Source organism: Mesoplodon bidens, assembly GCF_964165515.1.
Source record: "Mesoplodon bidens genome assembly, contig: HAP1_SCAFFOLD_178, whole genome shotgun sequence".
In the NCBI taxonomy this organism is placed as follows: domain Eukaryota; kingdom Metazoa; phylum Chordata; class Mammalia; order Artiodactyla; family Ziphiidae; genus Mesoplodon; species Mesoplodon bidens.
In genome coordinates, this window is record NW_027671948.1 from 102,886 (window position 1) to 119,838 (window position 16,953).

Sequence of the window (16,953 nt, forward strand, 5' to 3'; positions counted from 1 at the left end):
TGCACAGCAACAGGCCCAATGCAGCCAAAAATAAATAAATAAATAAAATTAAAAAAAAAAAAAAGTAGTAGATCTTCTAAGGACAGTGAGAAGTGGGGTGGGGGTGGGGTAATCAAAGTGGAAGTAGCAGGCCCTTTCACCGCCAGGAGACGGGTAGTTTATAGTTGGGAGCGCCTCTAATTTTGCCGGAAACTCAAACCACTGTCCTTTCTCTGGTGTAGGCCTCGTAACTGGCTGTTGCTCTCAGACCTGCTCAAGAAACTGCAAATGTCCTCCTGCATATTCCGCTGCAATTTTCCAAATGTGGAAATTGTCACCATCGCGGAGGCCGAGTTCTACCGGCAAGTGTCAGCAAGTCTCTTATTCTCTTGCCCCAAAGACCTGGAGTCCTTTAATCCGGAAAGTAAGGAGCTCTTAGATGTGGTGGAGTTCACGAACGAGCTTCAGACTCTGCTGGGCTCATCCGTGGAGTGGATCCTCCCCAGAGACCTGGACTCAGACGACGCCTGGTGAGCTCGCCGGGGCCCGCCGTGTACAGTGTGTCATGGTGTTAATCCTTGTGCATATGTGTCCTAATACGACTATTTCTGTAAAGAAAGGACACGATGAGACACGACTCCAGTCGGAAGGACTTTGAAACATGTTTTTTTCTTTTTAAAATTTTAAGTCAGTTTTTATGAAGTTGTTAATAAAGTTTCTTTACTTTTCAATGTACACATGCTTTGGAATATGTTTGTTTTTACTCGGAACAATTGTTTCTTTTCTTTTTTAAGGAGAAAAAAAAAAAGGCAAAGGAGCTCCACACTTTGACTTAATTTCATACAAAGCTCCGACGACAGAGGCCATAACTGTTGAGAGTTGCTTTGGGGGCAAATTAAACCAGTAAAATTTTAAACTCTTCCTCCATATTAAAGGGATTGAATAAATTGGCCACTTTGGTGCACCTGTGTCCTGCGAATTGTCCAGTTGGAGATGGAGGTTTAGGAAGTGAGTTTCAGTCTTGTTTAAGTCTCTTCCCATCAGACTGGTCTCGTGATTTCCTACACACCATGTTACTTCCTGTCTACCTTTCCTTGGTGTTGTTCATGCCTGGATTATCTCCTGTACCTGCTCAAACCTTGGTCCATTCTCATTTGTACCATGGAAGTTTGTCATGCTGGATACTGTCAGAACTAATTTTACTTAAGTTTGTGTTAAGGTGCAAAGCACACGTTTTGTATATTTTCTGTTTTTTGTGTTTGTCTATATTTTATGGTTTCGCTTCAAGAAATATTATGGGAAGGGAAATAGCAAGATGTAAAGAGCAAAAAAGTCATCATTCTCTTTCAATTGTTAGAACATCTATCTGCAATCATAATTATGATGCACTGTGGTATGTGTTAAAATAGTAAATACATGTAACGTCCCGTAGGAGCAGCAAACTCTGGTGTTGGTGAGGGTGTGTCATGGAAGTAATCACAAAGCAGGTGACTGTTGGTTGGGGTCCTGAAACATTAGTGTGCCTTCCCTGTGTCCAGTAGTGGTCTGGAGGGGTCAGGAAGCCTGCCTTTGAATTTGAGGGAACAGAGGGTTTGAGGTCCTCTCTCTTCTATTGCTCTAGTACACTGCATAGCAGCAGTATACTGGGTTTACAGTTGACGTTTAAATCGCTGATTGATCATTAAGATTGGGATGTATCTTTGGAAATGAAAATAGGAAGAATCGTATGCTTTTTTTTTTTTCTTTTTTTTCCTATATCTGAAAAGGTATGTAGTACTTTGCTGAGTGGTTGGGAATAAAGTTTGCAGTATTCAGTGTATTCAGTTTTAGTATCTAAATAGAATTAAACTGTTGCTGTAAAGTGGAATAGCACTTTGTTATTGACAAGTTTTAGAATGCATCTGTTCGTCAATTACCTGTTTGGGAAGATTGTAGTTAATGATTTTGAGAATGTGGCTATAAACCTCCAACTGACTCAAGAAAAGCAAATAAGTCAAGATTGACAAATGTATAGGGTCTTCATCTTTTGTGTGTGTGGGTTTTTTTTTTTCCTTTTAGTTATTTGTCAAGGTATAAAGAATTCTATCACACTTAAGACAAGTTAAGTAAACGTCACGGGGTGTATTCTGACATGGCATGGAGCAGATCACATGGCCTAGATCTTAAAGGTGATTTTATGTTTAAACTTTCATGAAAACATATGTGATTGAAACACATTAATATATTGATACAGAGGGCAGTTAATTTTTGTCTTTTTTTGTGTGTGTGTGTGGTACTGTTGTGGCCTCTCCCGTTGCGGAGCACAGGCTCTGGACGCGCAGGCTCAGCGGCCATAGCTCACGGACCTAGCCGCTCCGTGGCATGTGGGATCTTCCCGGACCGGGGCACGAACCCATGTCCCCTGCATTGGCAGGCGGACTCTCAACCACTGCGCCACCAGGGAAGCCCTAATTTTTGCCTTTTGATACATGTGAGCACAGCTTTCATTTTGCTGAAAGAATATGACCAGTTTTCAGTTTGGGATTCTACCATTTAGGAAAGATAGTCCACTTAATTTTAGAAATAAGAGATTTAATATATAATACATAATAATACTTTTATGTATTTTTTTACTGAAAACATTTATTGTAATACTGTGAAGAAACTATGCCATTCTAGTCTTCAAGACTTAAATGAATCAAGTGTTTATTAGCTGTTGTAGTTTTTAAACTAATAAAAGTCAGTACATCAGCAATTTGTAAATACAGTTTTTGAAATAATGCCTTAACAACTTTACAGTGGTTATAATGACTGTATTTAGGCCTAAAGTTAGTTAATAATTTGACATGAAGGCTTTTTAATAGTTTGATGGTGCAGATCAGGGATAGGTAAACTCTGGCTGGTGGGCCAGATCCAGCCCGTCGCCTGGCTTTGTAAAGGAAGTTTTTCTGGAACATAGTCGCACCCATTGTTTATGTGGTAGTTATGGCTCCTTTCACCCTACACCAGTGGGGCCGAGTAGTTGCAACAGAAACTGTATAGCCCACAAATCTGGAAATGTTTAAATTTAGATTTTAAAAATTGAAAACTTCTTTGAGCCTATACAGGGCAAGTCCATTGACCCCTGAGGTAGAAAACAGGAACTTGGGTGCGGAAGCCAAATGGCCTAGGTTCAAATTCCCTTTCTCCCATTTCATAGCTAGTGACCATGGGCAAATCACTTAACCTCTATGCCTCCTTATGAGGTTTAAATGCACTTATTTGTATAAATAGTGCCTGGCACATACTAAGCTCTGTGTAAGTGATTGCTGTTGTTTCTGCTTGGAGCTTTAATAAGTTATTGTTAATAGAAAAATGACACTAATGATTTTCCTTATAGAGTAACAAAGGCACTTTGAGTCTTTTACATTTTCAGGAATGTAATAAGACTTTTTTCATTGACAGTCAGTGTTCCCTGTTACCAAAATTTACTTTATGAATATAAAGAATTGAATATCTTCAAGACAGTACTTTTGCTTAAATGTCAAACCATTATTTTCCCAAGGCACATCAAACTGGCTCTGCATAGTCCAGGCCTCTAAAGCTTGTGTGCACACCCTAGGTAGCATGTGAGATACATTTTGTAAATACAGTTTTTCAAATAATGCTTGAGACTTCCCTGGCGGTCCAGCAGTTAACACTATGTGCTCCCAATGTAGGGGGCTTGGGTTCGATCCCTGCTCAAGGAACTAGATCCCACGTGCCTGCCATAACTAAGAGCCCACATGCCACAACTAAAAGATCCGGCATGCTGCAACTAAAGACCCGGCACAGCCAAACAAACAAACAAGCAAATAAATAAATAAATCTTTATAAAAAAATAAGTAAAATAAAATAATGCCTTAGGAGTTAGGAAAAGAAAATATTAGAACATTTTTACCTTTGTATTATTTTTAAAAATCTGTGTAGTTTATCATGTACATAAATTATATGTATGGAACTTTGTGTATATAATTTGTTAATAAATAAGATGCATATTAAAAAGTTTTCTTATGATTTGCCCAGTCAGGTGTTTGGAGGCCATTGGAGGACAGGATGATGAAATATAGGGCCTCAGCAAAGATAGAATTTAGAACCAATTCCCTGACTTAGAAGATAAGGAAAATAATTCATAGACTGTAATTGAGTTGTCCAACTTTACATAAGTGTTCAGAAACAGGAAATGCAGTGGCTAGAATCTAATCACTGACCGAGCAGAATCTGGGTCACTCACTGGACTCGTAAACCAGAAGTGACTGTTGAAGTTCTCAGGTTGATGCTCCTGGCATATATGCTTGATCTGTGTGTGTGTGTGTAAATCTCTGACATAAGAAGCCATACTCAGGCACACCCTGTTTCCTTATTCAAGCATCTTAATTTCATCCCATTAAATCTTTGAAGTATCAGACTACCAGAAGGCATGAAGAAACCTGGGCTGAGAGTCTTCATTCCAGGAGACGTGATCTTGACTGCATGGCTGGTTTGAGGCGCATCACTCTGAACTGCAACCCGCTCATTGGTGACCTGGGTGCAAGTGCTTTGGCAGAATCTCTTAGTGAGGATTTATGGCTTAGAGGGAAATTCTAAAATTGAAAATATTGAATTTTTAATATGCTTAGCTTTTGGCATGATACTATTGTGATAGGATGTTTTAAAGCCTCATTTTACTGATAGCTTTTATTTTGCTTTTCAACTTTCTCTAAGAGTTGCATATATCCTTTACAGAAAATACAGAGTTACAAGAGAACCTATAATTTTAATACCCAGATATAATCACTGTTCATTTTGGCGTATATACTTTCAGTCTTTTTTTCTTCTACAAATATATATGTACACTTAGGGATTACAAAAATAGAATTGTAGTATACTTGCTATTTCACATTCCTGCTTTTTTCACTTAAAGATGTATCATGTAGTATTGCGTCGTATTGATGTCCCATAGTTTAATCAATTCTTTGCAATTCTATTTAGACAGTTTGCTTTTCCCTGTCAGAAACAATGTGAATACATTGTATATACGTCTCTGTGTCCATCGGGATTACTTCTGTAGAATAAGGTACTACAAGTGGAATGACTAAGTGTGACCTATTTTTAAGACATTTGATACACATGGCCAAATTACCACCCAGAAAGGCTATGCCAATTTGTAGTCCACCCCAACAGTAGATGGGAAGCCTGCCTCTCACAAACACTGGCCTGTAGCACTTGTAAAAAAATGTGAAACTACAAAAATGAGTACCTCTCCATTTTCTATGCAAGTGGGATTACTCCAAATTTTATAACTTTTTTCAATTAATTTAGTATGAGCATTTTAGCAAGTCAGTAAATTTGCATCTCCTACATCATTTTTTGTGATTGTTCAGTATTCCATTATATGAATATGCCACAGTGCACATAGCTTATCCATTCTTGTATATAAGCTTTGTCCAGTTTTTCAGTTACAAATAGTACTCTGATATATATCCTTACCTATATCTCTGACTATCTCTTTTGGTTAAATTCTTAGAAAGAGAGTTGTTGGATCCAAAGGGTATAGACATTATTTAAAGGCTTTTCTTACAGAATCTTGGCTTCATCTGATAGGACAATAACCACATTTTGTTTTATTTTGTATTCATTTGATTGACTGGTGAGGTTTACTGGCTGTTTGTATTAATTTGGCTATTTGGTTAATTATACCCTGTGTCCATTCTTCTGTAGTGAGAGTTTGTAAGGGTTGTATCATATCCTGTCAGATCTGTATGTCTGACTTGCTATTTCTATGTGTCATGGGGGTGTTGAAAGACTCCAGTTATTTTAATGTGATGGTCCACACAACACTTAAACAAAAGACTCATGATAGTTTCCTTTCATGTAATATTTTTTAATACCTGTGCTTTAGTGATGATCCCTTTGGTTTAAATGAGTAGGTTGTTCAGCCCCAGAACTACTAGAATTCATGATCAGTTTTTCTGGGTTTTGTCTGACCTTTTACTGTGAGGGTTCTTGACCATCCTACTTTCATGATAGGTTTTTAGTATGTATTCTCTATTCACACATTGTTGAAAGTTTTTATTATTTGTATCCTCTTAGATTTGTCTTTTTTTCCTCTAAAACTAACAGTTATTACATTTCTTCTATTTTGTTTTCCCCTTTGAACTAGTTTCAAGTGTGATTTGGAGCTGAAGATCATGATCAAAAGAATGCAGTGCATTTCTGAGCTCCACCAGGTTTTGCTTGTGAGGTTTACATGCCCCTGCCGCCCTTGCTAATTATGAACTGAGATTCATTTTGTGATGCTTTTTGCTCATAGGTTATATACAGTTATTCTTCAGTTCTGTAATTGTAAAATACGTTGTATGATTTATTGGTACTAAAGCCACTGCACATCCAAGAAGAGGTTTTTAAATTGGATTATGCATTATGTGTGTGCATATATGTTTCTGTTTTTTTCCATACCCAAAATTACAAACCTGCCATGACTTGTCTTGTGCAGGACTCTTCCACACGTGAGAAAATGAGAGTTGTCTATATGTTAAATCTGTAGAGTTAGCAAGTGACGTTTGTCTTTCATCGAAAGCACTTGACCTGCAGCAGTGCGGCCTCACCAGTGAAGGAGCAAAGGCTTTACTAAAGGCCCCTGAAACCAACAGAACTCTGCTCGTTCTGGATATAAGAAAAAATCTGCTTGTTGGTATGTGGTCACTTTTTTTAAATTGATGAACACATAGCAAAACAAAAACAATTTGTTCAGGTATTGACAGTTTTTTAAAACTTAATGTGTTTAACTTTCCTCATCATATACAGTTGGCCCGTGAACAACGTGGGGTTAGGGGTGTCGACCCCTACACAGTTGAAGATCTGGGTATAAGTTTATAGTCAGTGGTTCCACATCTGTGGATTCAACCAACCTTGGATCATGTAGGACGATAGTACATATGTATTGAAAACTATGCGTGTGTCAGTGGACCCGCGAGGTTCAAACCCATGTTGTTCAAGCTTCAACTGTACTTTTCTAGTGTTGCACTTCCCTTATGTTTTTAGCAGCTACTGTACTAACTAAAGTGAATTATACTTGTCAATTTTTCTTATCTCTACTCTGAATAGAGGTGAACCTAGATACTAAGCCTGCTTCCACCAAGAGCATTCTTTCCTTCCTGTGCAACCTCTGAATTCTTGCCAGGAGTACTTTATTCATTTGTCAGATTCACAAGTAATTTTGTAATCATCTTCTGTGTGCCAGAGACGGGTTTAGGGACTAGGGATAAAGCAGTGAACCAGACAGACAAAAGTCTTGCCCTCATGGAACTTACATTCTAGTGAAGGACATCAGATAGAAATGAGTAAACAGATAAGTCATATAATTTTAGAGAGTAGGAAGTGCAAAACTATCTTAATGTAAGGAGAGTGAGGGAGAGCAGGTAGGACTCCATTGGATAGGTTTGTTAGGGGACAGCTTCACTGGAGAAGTGGCATTTGAACGGAGACCTGAATGAAGAGAGGAGCAAGCCATGGAAGATGTGGAGTAAGCACATTCCAGGACAAGGAGGCAATGAGTATGTAGGCATGTAGGTGGGTGGAGTATTTAAGGAAAAGCAAGGAGGCCAATCTGGGCAGAGTACTGAGTGAAGAAGAGTGTGGTATGACATGAGGTCAAGGAGCTAGCCAGGGGTCTGCTCTTGTAAAGTCTTGAAGGCCAGAGTAAAGATGTGGATTATTCTAAATGAGTAGAGGGGTTTGAACTGGAAAAAGGCATGATCCAAATCGTATCTGAATAAGGTGACCTGGTATAGAGAAGGGACTTGGGAGGATAAAGAAGAGGAACAGGGGGCTTCCCTGGTGCCGCAGTGGTTGAGAATCCACCTGCCGATGCAGGGGACGCGGGTTCGTGCCCCGGTCCAGGAAGATCCCACATGCCGCGGAGCGACTGGGCCCATGAGCCATGGCCGCTGAGCCTGCGCGTCCGGAGCCTGTGCTCCGCAACGAGAGAGGCCACAACAGTGAGAGGCCCGTGTACAGCAAAAAAAAAAAAAAAAAAAAAAAAGAAGAGGAACAGGGAGACCAGTTAGGAGACTATCACAGTGCTCCAAATAAGAGATGTTTATGGCCTAGGTTAGGTTGGAAGTTTGCAGCAAATGAAAAGTGGTTGAATTCAGGTTGTGTTTTGAGGGTGTAGCTCTCAAGACCTGCAGATAGATGTGAGGTATGAAGGAAATAGTAACAAGGAGACAAGTCGTTGATGATTATGTGTGCAACTGGGTAGTATCACTTAGAAGAAGGGAGCTGATGGGAGGAGCAGCTTTTGAGGGAATATCAGGACTTGGTTTGTTATCTTGGATGCCCTGGTTTGATATCTTAGATGCTCTTTAGGTATCTAAGCGTCTGGACGGTGCTCAGACTGTACTTTGTATCCAAAGGTATCCAAAGCCACTTCAGATGCAAAATGTTTCAAGTTGACCTTTGCTGCTGCCAAAATAGTAGCCACTGTGGGCAGTCTGCAAGATGGCATCTTAGGTTTCTGAGGAAGAAATTAGAATACACAAAGGGGGAAATAAGTGTATAATTATATAATGTAGATTTCATATTTAAATGTCTGGGAAAAGCAATAATTAGTTGGCTTTTGGTTTTAAATGGAAATAGCCACTCATTGGAAAATAATTACTCTAATTTCAATTCATTTTACTTTAGATCATTCTGTGATGAAAACAGTTACCAAACAAGTTCTCCAGATAGAAGGAGTGCCAAGTCAGAGGTATATAGCATGTTTCAGTTCTCTTGGAAGAATTTCTCTTTAATGGCTTGGTTTTCTTTCTTTCTTAAAAGAAAATTATCAAGGTACTTTCTGCCATCTTAAAACTAAGATTTTAGTCTAATCAAATGGCTTTTCTGTTTTTGAAAATGTTGTGTGATGCTTTAATTTAGGTTCCCAGATATGCAGATTGAAAACCTTTTAACTTTTTATTTTCTGTAACATATTATCGTTAGTCACAAATAGTCTTTTTTTTTTTTTGGTGATAAGAATGAATAGCAGGAGCAGCATTTGTGAAACCAAATCTAATATGAAACTGACTCTTTCTTGTGAGTAAATTTGAATATTGAAACAGCAAAACAATAAGGTTTAATAAAAAGCAAAATAAATTTTTTATGTTTATGATCTGCCAATTTCCCAGAAAGGGTTTTGTGGTGACTTTAGTTATATACCAGATACATTAAAATCACCAGTGGACAACACATCTTTTATTCAGGTGCCCTCTGAAAGTTTTAAAAATTTGTTGACTTCATATCAATGAACGGTCCACTTTAAAATGGTTAAAATTATAAATTTTCTGTTTTGTGTCGTTTACCACAATTTTTAAAAAATGTGTTGTTTGAAGATTTTTGGGTTTTATAAAGGTATTAGCATAAAAATGAAAAATTTAAAAGACCACCTCTAATCCCATTATCCTATCAAGCAATATTTACATTTTAATTTTCTCTTCCTGCTGTCTATAAACATAATTCCACATAGCTTCAATATAATTTGCCATTCTTATCTTTTCATACTAAATTTAAATTCTGTGATTCATAGTTATACTTTTTAACATTGCATTCACATGGTTTCATTGAGTAGGTCAATTTTTTAAATTGGTGAAAAATTGGAAATAACCTCAAATAAACTATTGTAAACATCTTCATAAATACAGCTTTTTTTTTTTCTACTTCAAGTTGTATGTTTTTGATTCTCTATTAATCAACTTGCTTGGACAATAGTGTATTAAATAAGTTGTTAAGAGTGTTTATGAAGTCAAAAAAAAGCTTATGATCGTCTGCCAATTGTTATTTCAAGAGTGATATTTTATTTTTTTTAAGGTGAAAATTACTTGCTTTTATTTATTGTTAAAACAACTTTATGAAATGATTTGCAATGCAAAATGTGGAAAACTGCTTTGAATAACTGGGAAAATAGCTACAGCATGGGAAAACGTATGTAAACAAACTTCACTGCCACCAAACTAGAATCTACTAATTTATCTCAGATGGCATCACAGAGTAGCAATGGCAGCTTCTGGTAAACGGAGAAACAGCAGCAAAGTCCTGCAGTGAAGCTGTGATTAATTACCAAACTGAACTGTTCACTCCACTAATCCTACAACTTCCCTACATTTATCTGTCTATACATTCCTACTTACTACAGGACAAACACCCACCGAAGTGGTTCCAAAAAACAAATGAGATAGAAATTCACAATTATAAAACAAATCCAATAGAAGGCAGTGGAGGAAACTGGGAACTACTGCAAAGTTTTACTGTCTAGTCCAGGTGATGAAAACAAAGTTTTTCTTTCAAGGCTGACCACTGTCAGGAATGAAATTAAGTATCAAAACTCTCCTCACTTCTCTAGGAGTGATTCTAGCTCTTCTTGCAAAGAGCTGAGCTGCTCCTTTTCTCGGTCTTCCTTTTGTTTCAGTTCATCCAGCACAGCCTGAAATCTGTTCTTGAGAGCCAGGTTCTCCACTTTCATGATGAGATCCTCCTGTCGCTTTGCCCTGTCCTGGGTCTCTTGGAGCTTGCCTTTCATGTTATCAATCTGTTTCTGAATTCCCATAACCAGCTGATTAGTTCCCTCGTTTTCTTGGTGGTGTTCATCTGACTCATTTAGCTTGTGCTGTAGCTGCCTTTCCAGATCTTCCTCAGTGTCAATGATGTTTATATCTTCTTCATCTTGATGCTGTGTCTCATCTTCATCTTCACTGCTGCTGCTGAGGTCATTGAATATCTCCCGAAGCTCATCATGTTCTAATGAGTCATGGCCCTGCCTGTGGCCAGACATTCCTGGGGAAGAGATATCAAGGCCTTGACTTTCTGCTTCTTTTGTTTCATCTTCAGCAATTATTTCCCAACGGGTACTGACAGCTTCAGCATCTGTGCTCAGCAACCGCTTTACTTCTTTTTCCACATCTGGAGACTCAATATATTTCTTCTTTGCTGTCTTACGGAACCTTCTCTTTCTGACATTTTTTAGAGGCAGAGTAATTCCATGGTTCCATATAAACTTTTTCTCTTTGTCCTTATCCTTTTTCTTGCTTGCTTTGGGATCAGCAGTGGCAACTGGTTCCTCAACAGGAGGATAGAGATCACCATCAGCTGTACAGACAAGCATCTGAGAGATATCAGCTGTCTTGTAAAAGGTTTTTTTATCAATAGTTTTCAAACTTTCCATAACACATGGCAGATCTACCAATTTTGACGCCAATGGGACCTGGTCCACTCTGACAATTCCATGACGCCCATCAGGGTGTAACTCAATTGTCAGTCTGTCCTTCAGGTTGACATGACCAGACTGTATCGCCCGCCTCACAGTAGAGGCATACTCCGGAGGTAGGCGTAAGATAAACTGGCTCTCTACTTCGTGAGGAGCATCATCTTTGCTCTTACTCATCTTTACTTCTTTGTGACTCAGTTTTTCTCTAATAACCACTTGTTGCACTAAAAAATTTCAGCTATTTCAACAGAAAGACCAGTTCTTTATAAATTGACGTCTTTAATTACAAAGAGTTCTAGGTAGGAGAGCAACTAAGCGTCTATTCGGAATTAAGTTCCAAGTCTTTCTAAATATGCTGTGACAATACCAGTCGTTAATGACGCATTGCCTTACTCAGGTCCATTTAAATCTGTTAGCTGCAATGCCAAGTTCCAACCTCTAGATAGAGGTTGTCCTGCCGCTGCAGGACAACGCAGGGAAAGCAAATGGCGGCTCCTACGGAATGATTTTCGGCACAGAAAGTAAGGCTCAGCAGATACTCCCAATCCACAAACTCTCCCGGAACAAAGATACGCAAAAAGCGGGGCGTAGTGAGCTCTCTTCGCCTCGGGTACTTACAATCCAGTGACGGTTATAAGTCCAGTTTCTCCGGACAGGCGCGAGCGGGAAACGAAGCCACTCAGAGAAAGGCGGCCGGGAGCCGAGAGTCTCCTTCCGAATTCCTTTGTTCTTCCCGGCACTTGGCAAAGCGATCCGCTGATTATCGGTGAAACGGCTGAGGACGGGCAACGCGAAATCTCGCCAAGAACCGCAGCTCCGAACGCCAGATTCTGCAACTCCGCAGCTCAGGCGGCCTCCGTCCGTTACAGCAGACCTAGCCGAGAAAAAACAGCTGCGTCACCACGCGAGACCGGCAGCTGCTGTGAGTCGCAACACGCCTCGGGCGGAAGTGCGAGCTGCCCCAGCGCGCGCAGGCACAACGTGCGATTAAGCTATCCGGCGTCTTGTTGTCTCGCGAGAACTTAGCCTTAAAGGGATGAAGACTTTCGCCAAGAGCTGTTGGTTTAAAAGTATTTAGAGGGAACGGTTCTAAGAAGGACATGGATTCTCCCGCGCGCCTCCGCTACCCCCTCCGCTAAAGAGAGTGATATTTTAATAATCAAATAGTACATTCAAAGAAGTTAAGATTTGTGATATCACACTAATTAGATATTATTATTAAAAATTTATATCCTATGTAAAGCATTCTTAAAATAGCTACATTGACTTTTGCTATGATATTAGAAATGGAAGGATATATAAATAAAACATGTATATGTACAACGTATTTGGAATTCTGTAAAATTAGTACAGAATAATAGGGCATCATGGAATGAGAACAGTTAAACATTTTTTTTTAGTTAGCATGATTAAACAAAGTGGAAATGTAACTGCAGTATACAAGCTCATTGAGCTCTTTTAAGAGTAATTTTATTTCTTGGGCTTTTTTTTTTGTATTTGCCTCAGTTATTTGGAGACATAGAGGTAAGCCAAATCAGTATCTGGGTATATACCTAGATCCAGGGGAGTATAGGGGTGAAATAATGGTGTGAATTGTGTCACATTTATATTGTACTTATGTATGCCTAATAAAAGATGGGAACTTTTATTAGAAATTTTTTAATCTCCTAACAAGAAAAGTGTAATTTTAAAAAATTTTAATACATATATATATATATATATATTTGTGTGTGTGTGTGCGTGTGTGGTACGCGGGCCTCTCACTTTTGTGGCCTCTCCCGTTGCGGAGCACAGGCTCAGCGGCCATGGCTCACGGGCCCAGTCGCTCCGCAGCATGTGGGATCTTCCCGGACCGGGGCACGAACCCGTGTCCCCTGCATCGGCAGGTGGACTCTCAACCACTGCGCCACCAGGGAAGCCCTCCTATATATTTTTAAGAGGCATGTAAATCACAGAGGATCGTGTGGTGATTATCAATAAGCTACACTCTATGAAATATTTGTCCTATATTACCGAATACACTCCATTTTACCCTGCATCCTAATGCTGCTAAAATATAGTAGAAAGCAGCAGCATAGCACAGGGAGATCAGCTTGGTGCTTTGCGATGACCTAGAGGGGTGGGATAGGGAGGGTGGGAGGGAGGCTCAAGAGGGTGGGATATGGGGACATGTGTATGCATATGGCTGATTCGCTTTGTTGTGTAACAGAAACTAACACAGAATTGTGAAGCAATTATACTCCAATCAAGATCTATTAAAATAAATAAATAAAATAACATAAAATATAGTAGCTTTGAAGGATAAATATAACCATTTTAACCTATGATGTTTGTTTTCAGTAAATTCAAATTAAATATTTAAATGTGAATTTTAATATATGGCTTGTTCTAAGTAAAATATTAACACGTAGGTCTAGTTTTTGCAACCAAATGTTTCCTATAAAGATACTTGCCTCTTTACTACTGAAATATAGGGTAAGTCTCCACATTTCACTCTTTCATCCAGTGGGTTTCATTTGTTTTTTTGTGCGTTTTCTATATGAAATCAAAGGAGCAGTGAAGGTTGACAGGCTTATAGGAGGGTAAAATTGACTCACCTACCCCCCAGCAACTTGCAGCCTTATAACTTGTATTGTTTTTCCATAGAAAAATTCATCTTAAATTTAACTTTTGGTCTACTTCTGAAGATTCTGTTTGGCAGAAGTCATGGGTGTATCTGTGTTTCTGTGTCCTTGAGATTCAGAAATGCCAAAGGTGTTCTAAGATTCAGGAAACTTGAGTGTTTCTGCATGATACATAAAATGTATCATACTTTGGGATTTTTTTTAAACTTTTATTTTTGCATTTCTGCACATCTCAATACTTTTGTTTTAGTTAAAATAACTTGTTACTGTAGAGAACTTATGTTTTTTAAAAATGCTGGCTTATGGAAAACCTTTGTACAAAACCGATCCTCTTTTTAATGGGCTTGGCATCGTTGTCAAGTGCCTTTTTGATTCCTTTCGACGTGTGCACGTGTGACATTTGCTCTGTAGACCTTTGGTGCATCTTGATTCCTTCTTTTCATGCTTTGTCAAACGTAGTCTTGGCCGCAAAGAAGCCTGTAAGTAATGGAAGGAAATACTCTGCTGGTAAAGAATGTTACCCTCCTGAAGCGCTACCACCTGGAGTGTCTGGTTTCCGGCCATTGTGTCCTGCAGAAAGTGCAAAAAGCAACAGGTAACCTGTTTGCATTCCCTGTCTTTTTCAGTCCTTTAGAGTTCTTTATTTTGGAACTTGTATTATGTGGGTGGTCTCTGGTATTTTGTGTAGAGGAAAAAAGGTAACTCACACATGGCTTCTGCCTAATGAGCCCTCTAAGGAAGAAAAATTAAAAGTAATTGGGAGTTTCAAGTTGTTTCTCAAGTGTCACCACAGAGGTAACTCCGTGGGAGTCTTGAGGAGACTAAAATGATCACCAATTGTGCATGTGAGAGAAGTTTGATTAAAGGCAGGTGTAGTTGAGCGAAGCCCTACAGCACAGAAGTAGGAATTTGGATACGTATGAATGGGAAAAAAGACATTTTAGGCATGGGAAATAGTTTAATGCAGAATGGATGAAAAATGTGCATTAGACCTATTCTAAATCAACTGGCTTATTAACTCAGTAAATCAGATTTAGTGAGTCAAACTAGCATTAGCTGATTTCTTATCCAGGGGATAGCTGTTCATAGTAATTTTTGTCACAGAACAGTAAATAAAATGGTTGAATTATAGCTTTAGGCTTGCTAAGTGAAATAGATGGCTCTAGATGATCTTCAGGTGACTTACTTGGTAGTAATCAGGAAATTGGGGATTAACAATTGCTTAAGAAAACAAAGAGAATTGATTTTAAATAGTACTTGAAGTAGTTACTGTGTAAAATATCTGTTCAGTTGCTCATGTTAAATGGATGTTTCTAATCCCCACTGGACAACCGACTACTTTTTTGCAAATGGTAATGTGAATTGCTGTTGCATAAACTAGTGTTGAATCTCCAGTGTTTGCACTTGAGTTTCACAGCTCTGTGGTTTCCTGTCTTCTTCCTGAGACACTTAATCGCAGGTCCATCCTCCTCACACAGGGGGGTAAATTAGAGAACGATTAATATCACCATTTAAAGAAGTGAGACTGAAATCTCAACCATCCTGAACATAGGAGCTGAAGGGGCCTCTCAGCAGTTCAGAGAGTGATTACCAAGCCAGTAGGCTGAATTCTGTTCTGTTTTCTCCGTAGCAGAGCCCTCCAGGTCCTTGTTTTGAGCTTATTTATTTTTATACACAATTCTGTATGGATACTGTTCATACTACTAAATAGTTGTATTAACTGGGTTTAACTGGTGATGTATTTACATGAAGATCTAACTTCGTTTTGTTGCTATCTTTTTAGGGGCTTTCTATTCATCAAAGCTCGTGATGTATGTAATCAGTTGGTGGTGTGTAGCTATCATATTTATGATATATAGGGCTTGAATTGGGAAAGGTGGATGGTCATTCTTCTTGCTTTTTAAACTGACAGAGCCTTACATGAAGCATTTCCCTCTCTGAAATAAATCCATGTAAAACATGTTTGGTCGCTCTCCCAATGCAACTGTGTATTTGTGTGGATTTAGTGCACACCTGGCAGCCTTGTGGTTATGTCTGTAAACAAGGAAGCCTGTTTTCCAGTCCGCAAATCAGCTGTTACCCAGTGAAACGAACTTGACTGCCATTTCTGACCCCTCACGTGGAGCTGTCATACTCAAGAATGTTCACATGTTTTCAAGAAACGTTGTTTGCGGGCTATATGTACAAATTCCTGATCTGAAAGCCAATATAAAGCAACATCTCCCAAACCTCTGCTCTCTCACCAAGACCACACACATTCCCTCGCTTATGGCCTCGTGGCAAGCTAATACTGTCAGTATCAGACTCTCCTTCCCAGTGGTCTTGGGAGACTGCATAGTTGCTCTGTGAAAGGCACCACTGCTGAGGTTGAGAGAAGAGCATCTTGGGTGTCAGTCCTGGCCTTGCATTCCCAGAGAGAGGGGTGTGCACCTCGTTCTCCTGTTAGGGTTTTCCTATGCTGCAGGGTTTGCTGCTTGTTGTCAAAATGATGTCCTAGTGACTTGTCTTCTGCGTGGTTTATAATCCCAGCACAGTTCTTTATGATCTGTAGACTTTTATGGGGTTGTGGCCAGGTCAGTTTTTAAATGTTTGGAAATGTCCTATTGAACAACATTGCAGTGGCAGTGAAGCTTGCTGGGAGAATTGTTGCCCTAGTTTTGGCTTAAGGGTGGTGAGAAGATGAAATTTTTGATGGGTCAGTTTTAGTTGTGTATGTGTATGTGATTTATTTTTTTAAATTCTAATGTCTATTATTCACAGCTTAGATATGTTGACTTCCTGATTATTCATCAGTCCCTTTACTGATGTATTTTCCTCTGAAAAACTACATTTTCTTCCAGACTGTTTTTGTCTGATGGTGAAGAATAAATTTTTCATTTGCAGTATAAAGTTGATCTGAGAAAAAATGTTTACCTTGGATCTTCACTTGGCTTCTGTGAAAGAAACTTAATAAAATAATATGGGCAATTCCCATTACTAATCCTAACCACGTACAACAGAGGTCTGTACAGTAACATAGCAAAAATAAGTTACTGTACTTTTACTTAGTCATTGCCTGTTTTACACTAAAGAGCAGTGAGAGACATTTATAAATAATGATACCTCAAATCACTTTTGTTAAATGTCCTCTAA

The 16,953-nt window shown here is 38.9% G+C and overlaps 1 protein-coding gene and 1 pseudogene across 2 annotated transcripts in view; both read right to left on the reverse strand.

The window, feature by feature from the left end:
- The window catches only part of LOC308610764 (centrosomal protein of 78 kDa-like), a 425,259-nt pseudogene that overhangs the window by 98,536 nt on the left and 309,770 nt on the right, over positions 1–16,953 (reverse strand). The window lies entirely within an intron of this gene.
- Positions 9,460–11,591, reverse strand: LOC308610760 (transcription initiation factor TFIID subunit 7-like). Its single transcript, XM_081259776.1, has one exon. It carries the CDS (start codon positions 11,372–11,374, stop codon positions 10,325–10,327), a length of 1,050 nt encoding a protein of 349 aa, XP_081115902.1. The 5' UTR covers positions 11,375–11,591; the 3' UTR covers positions 9,460–10,324.

Coding starts and splice junctions, on each gene's coding strand:
- LOC308610760 (XM_081259776.1), bottom strand. CDS start 11,374: ATGAGTAAGAGCAAAGATGATGCTCCTCACGAAGTAGAGAGCCAGTTT.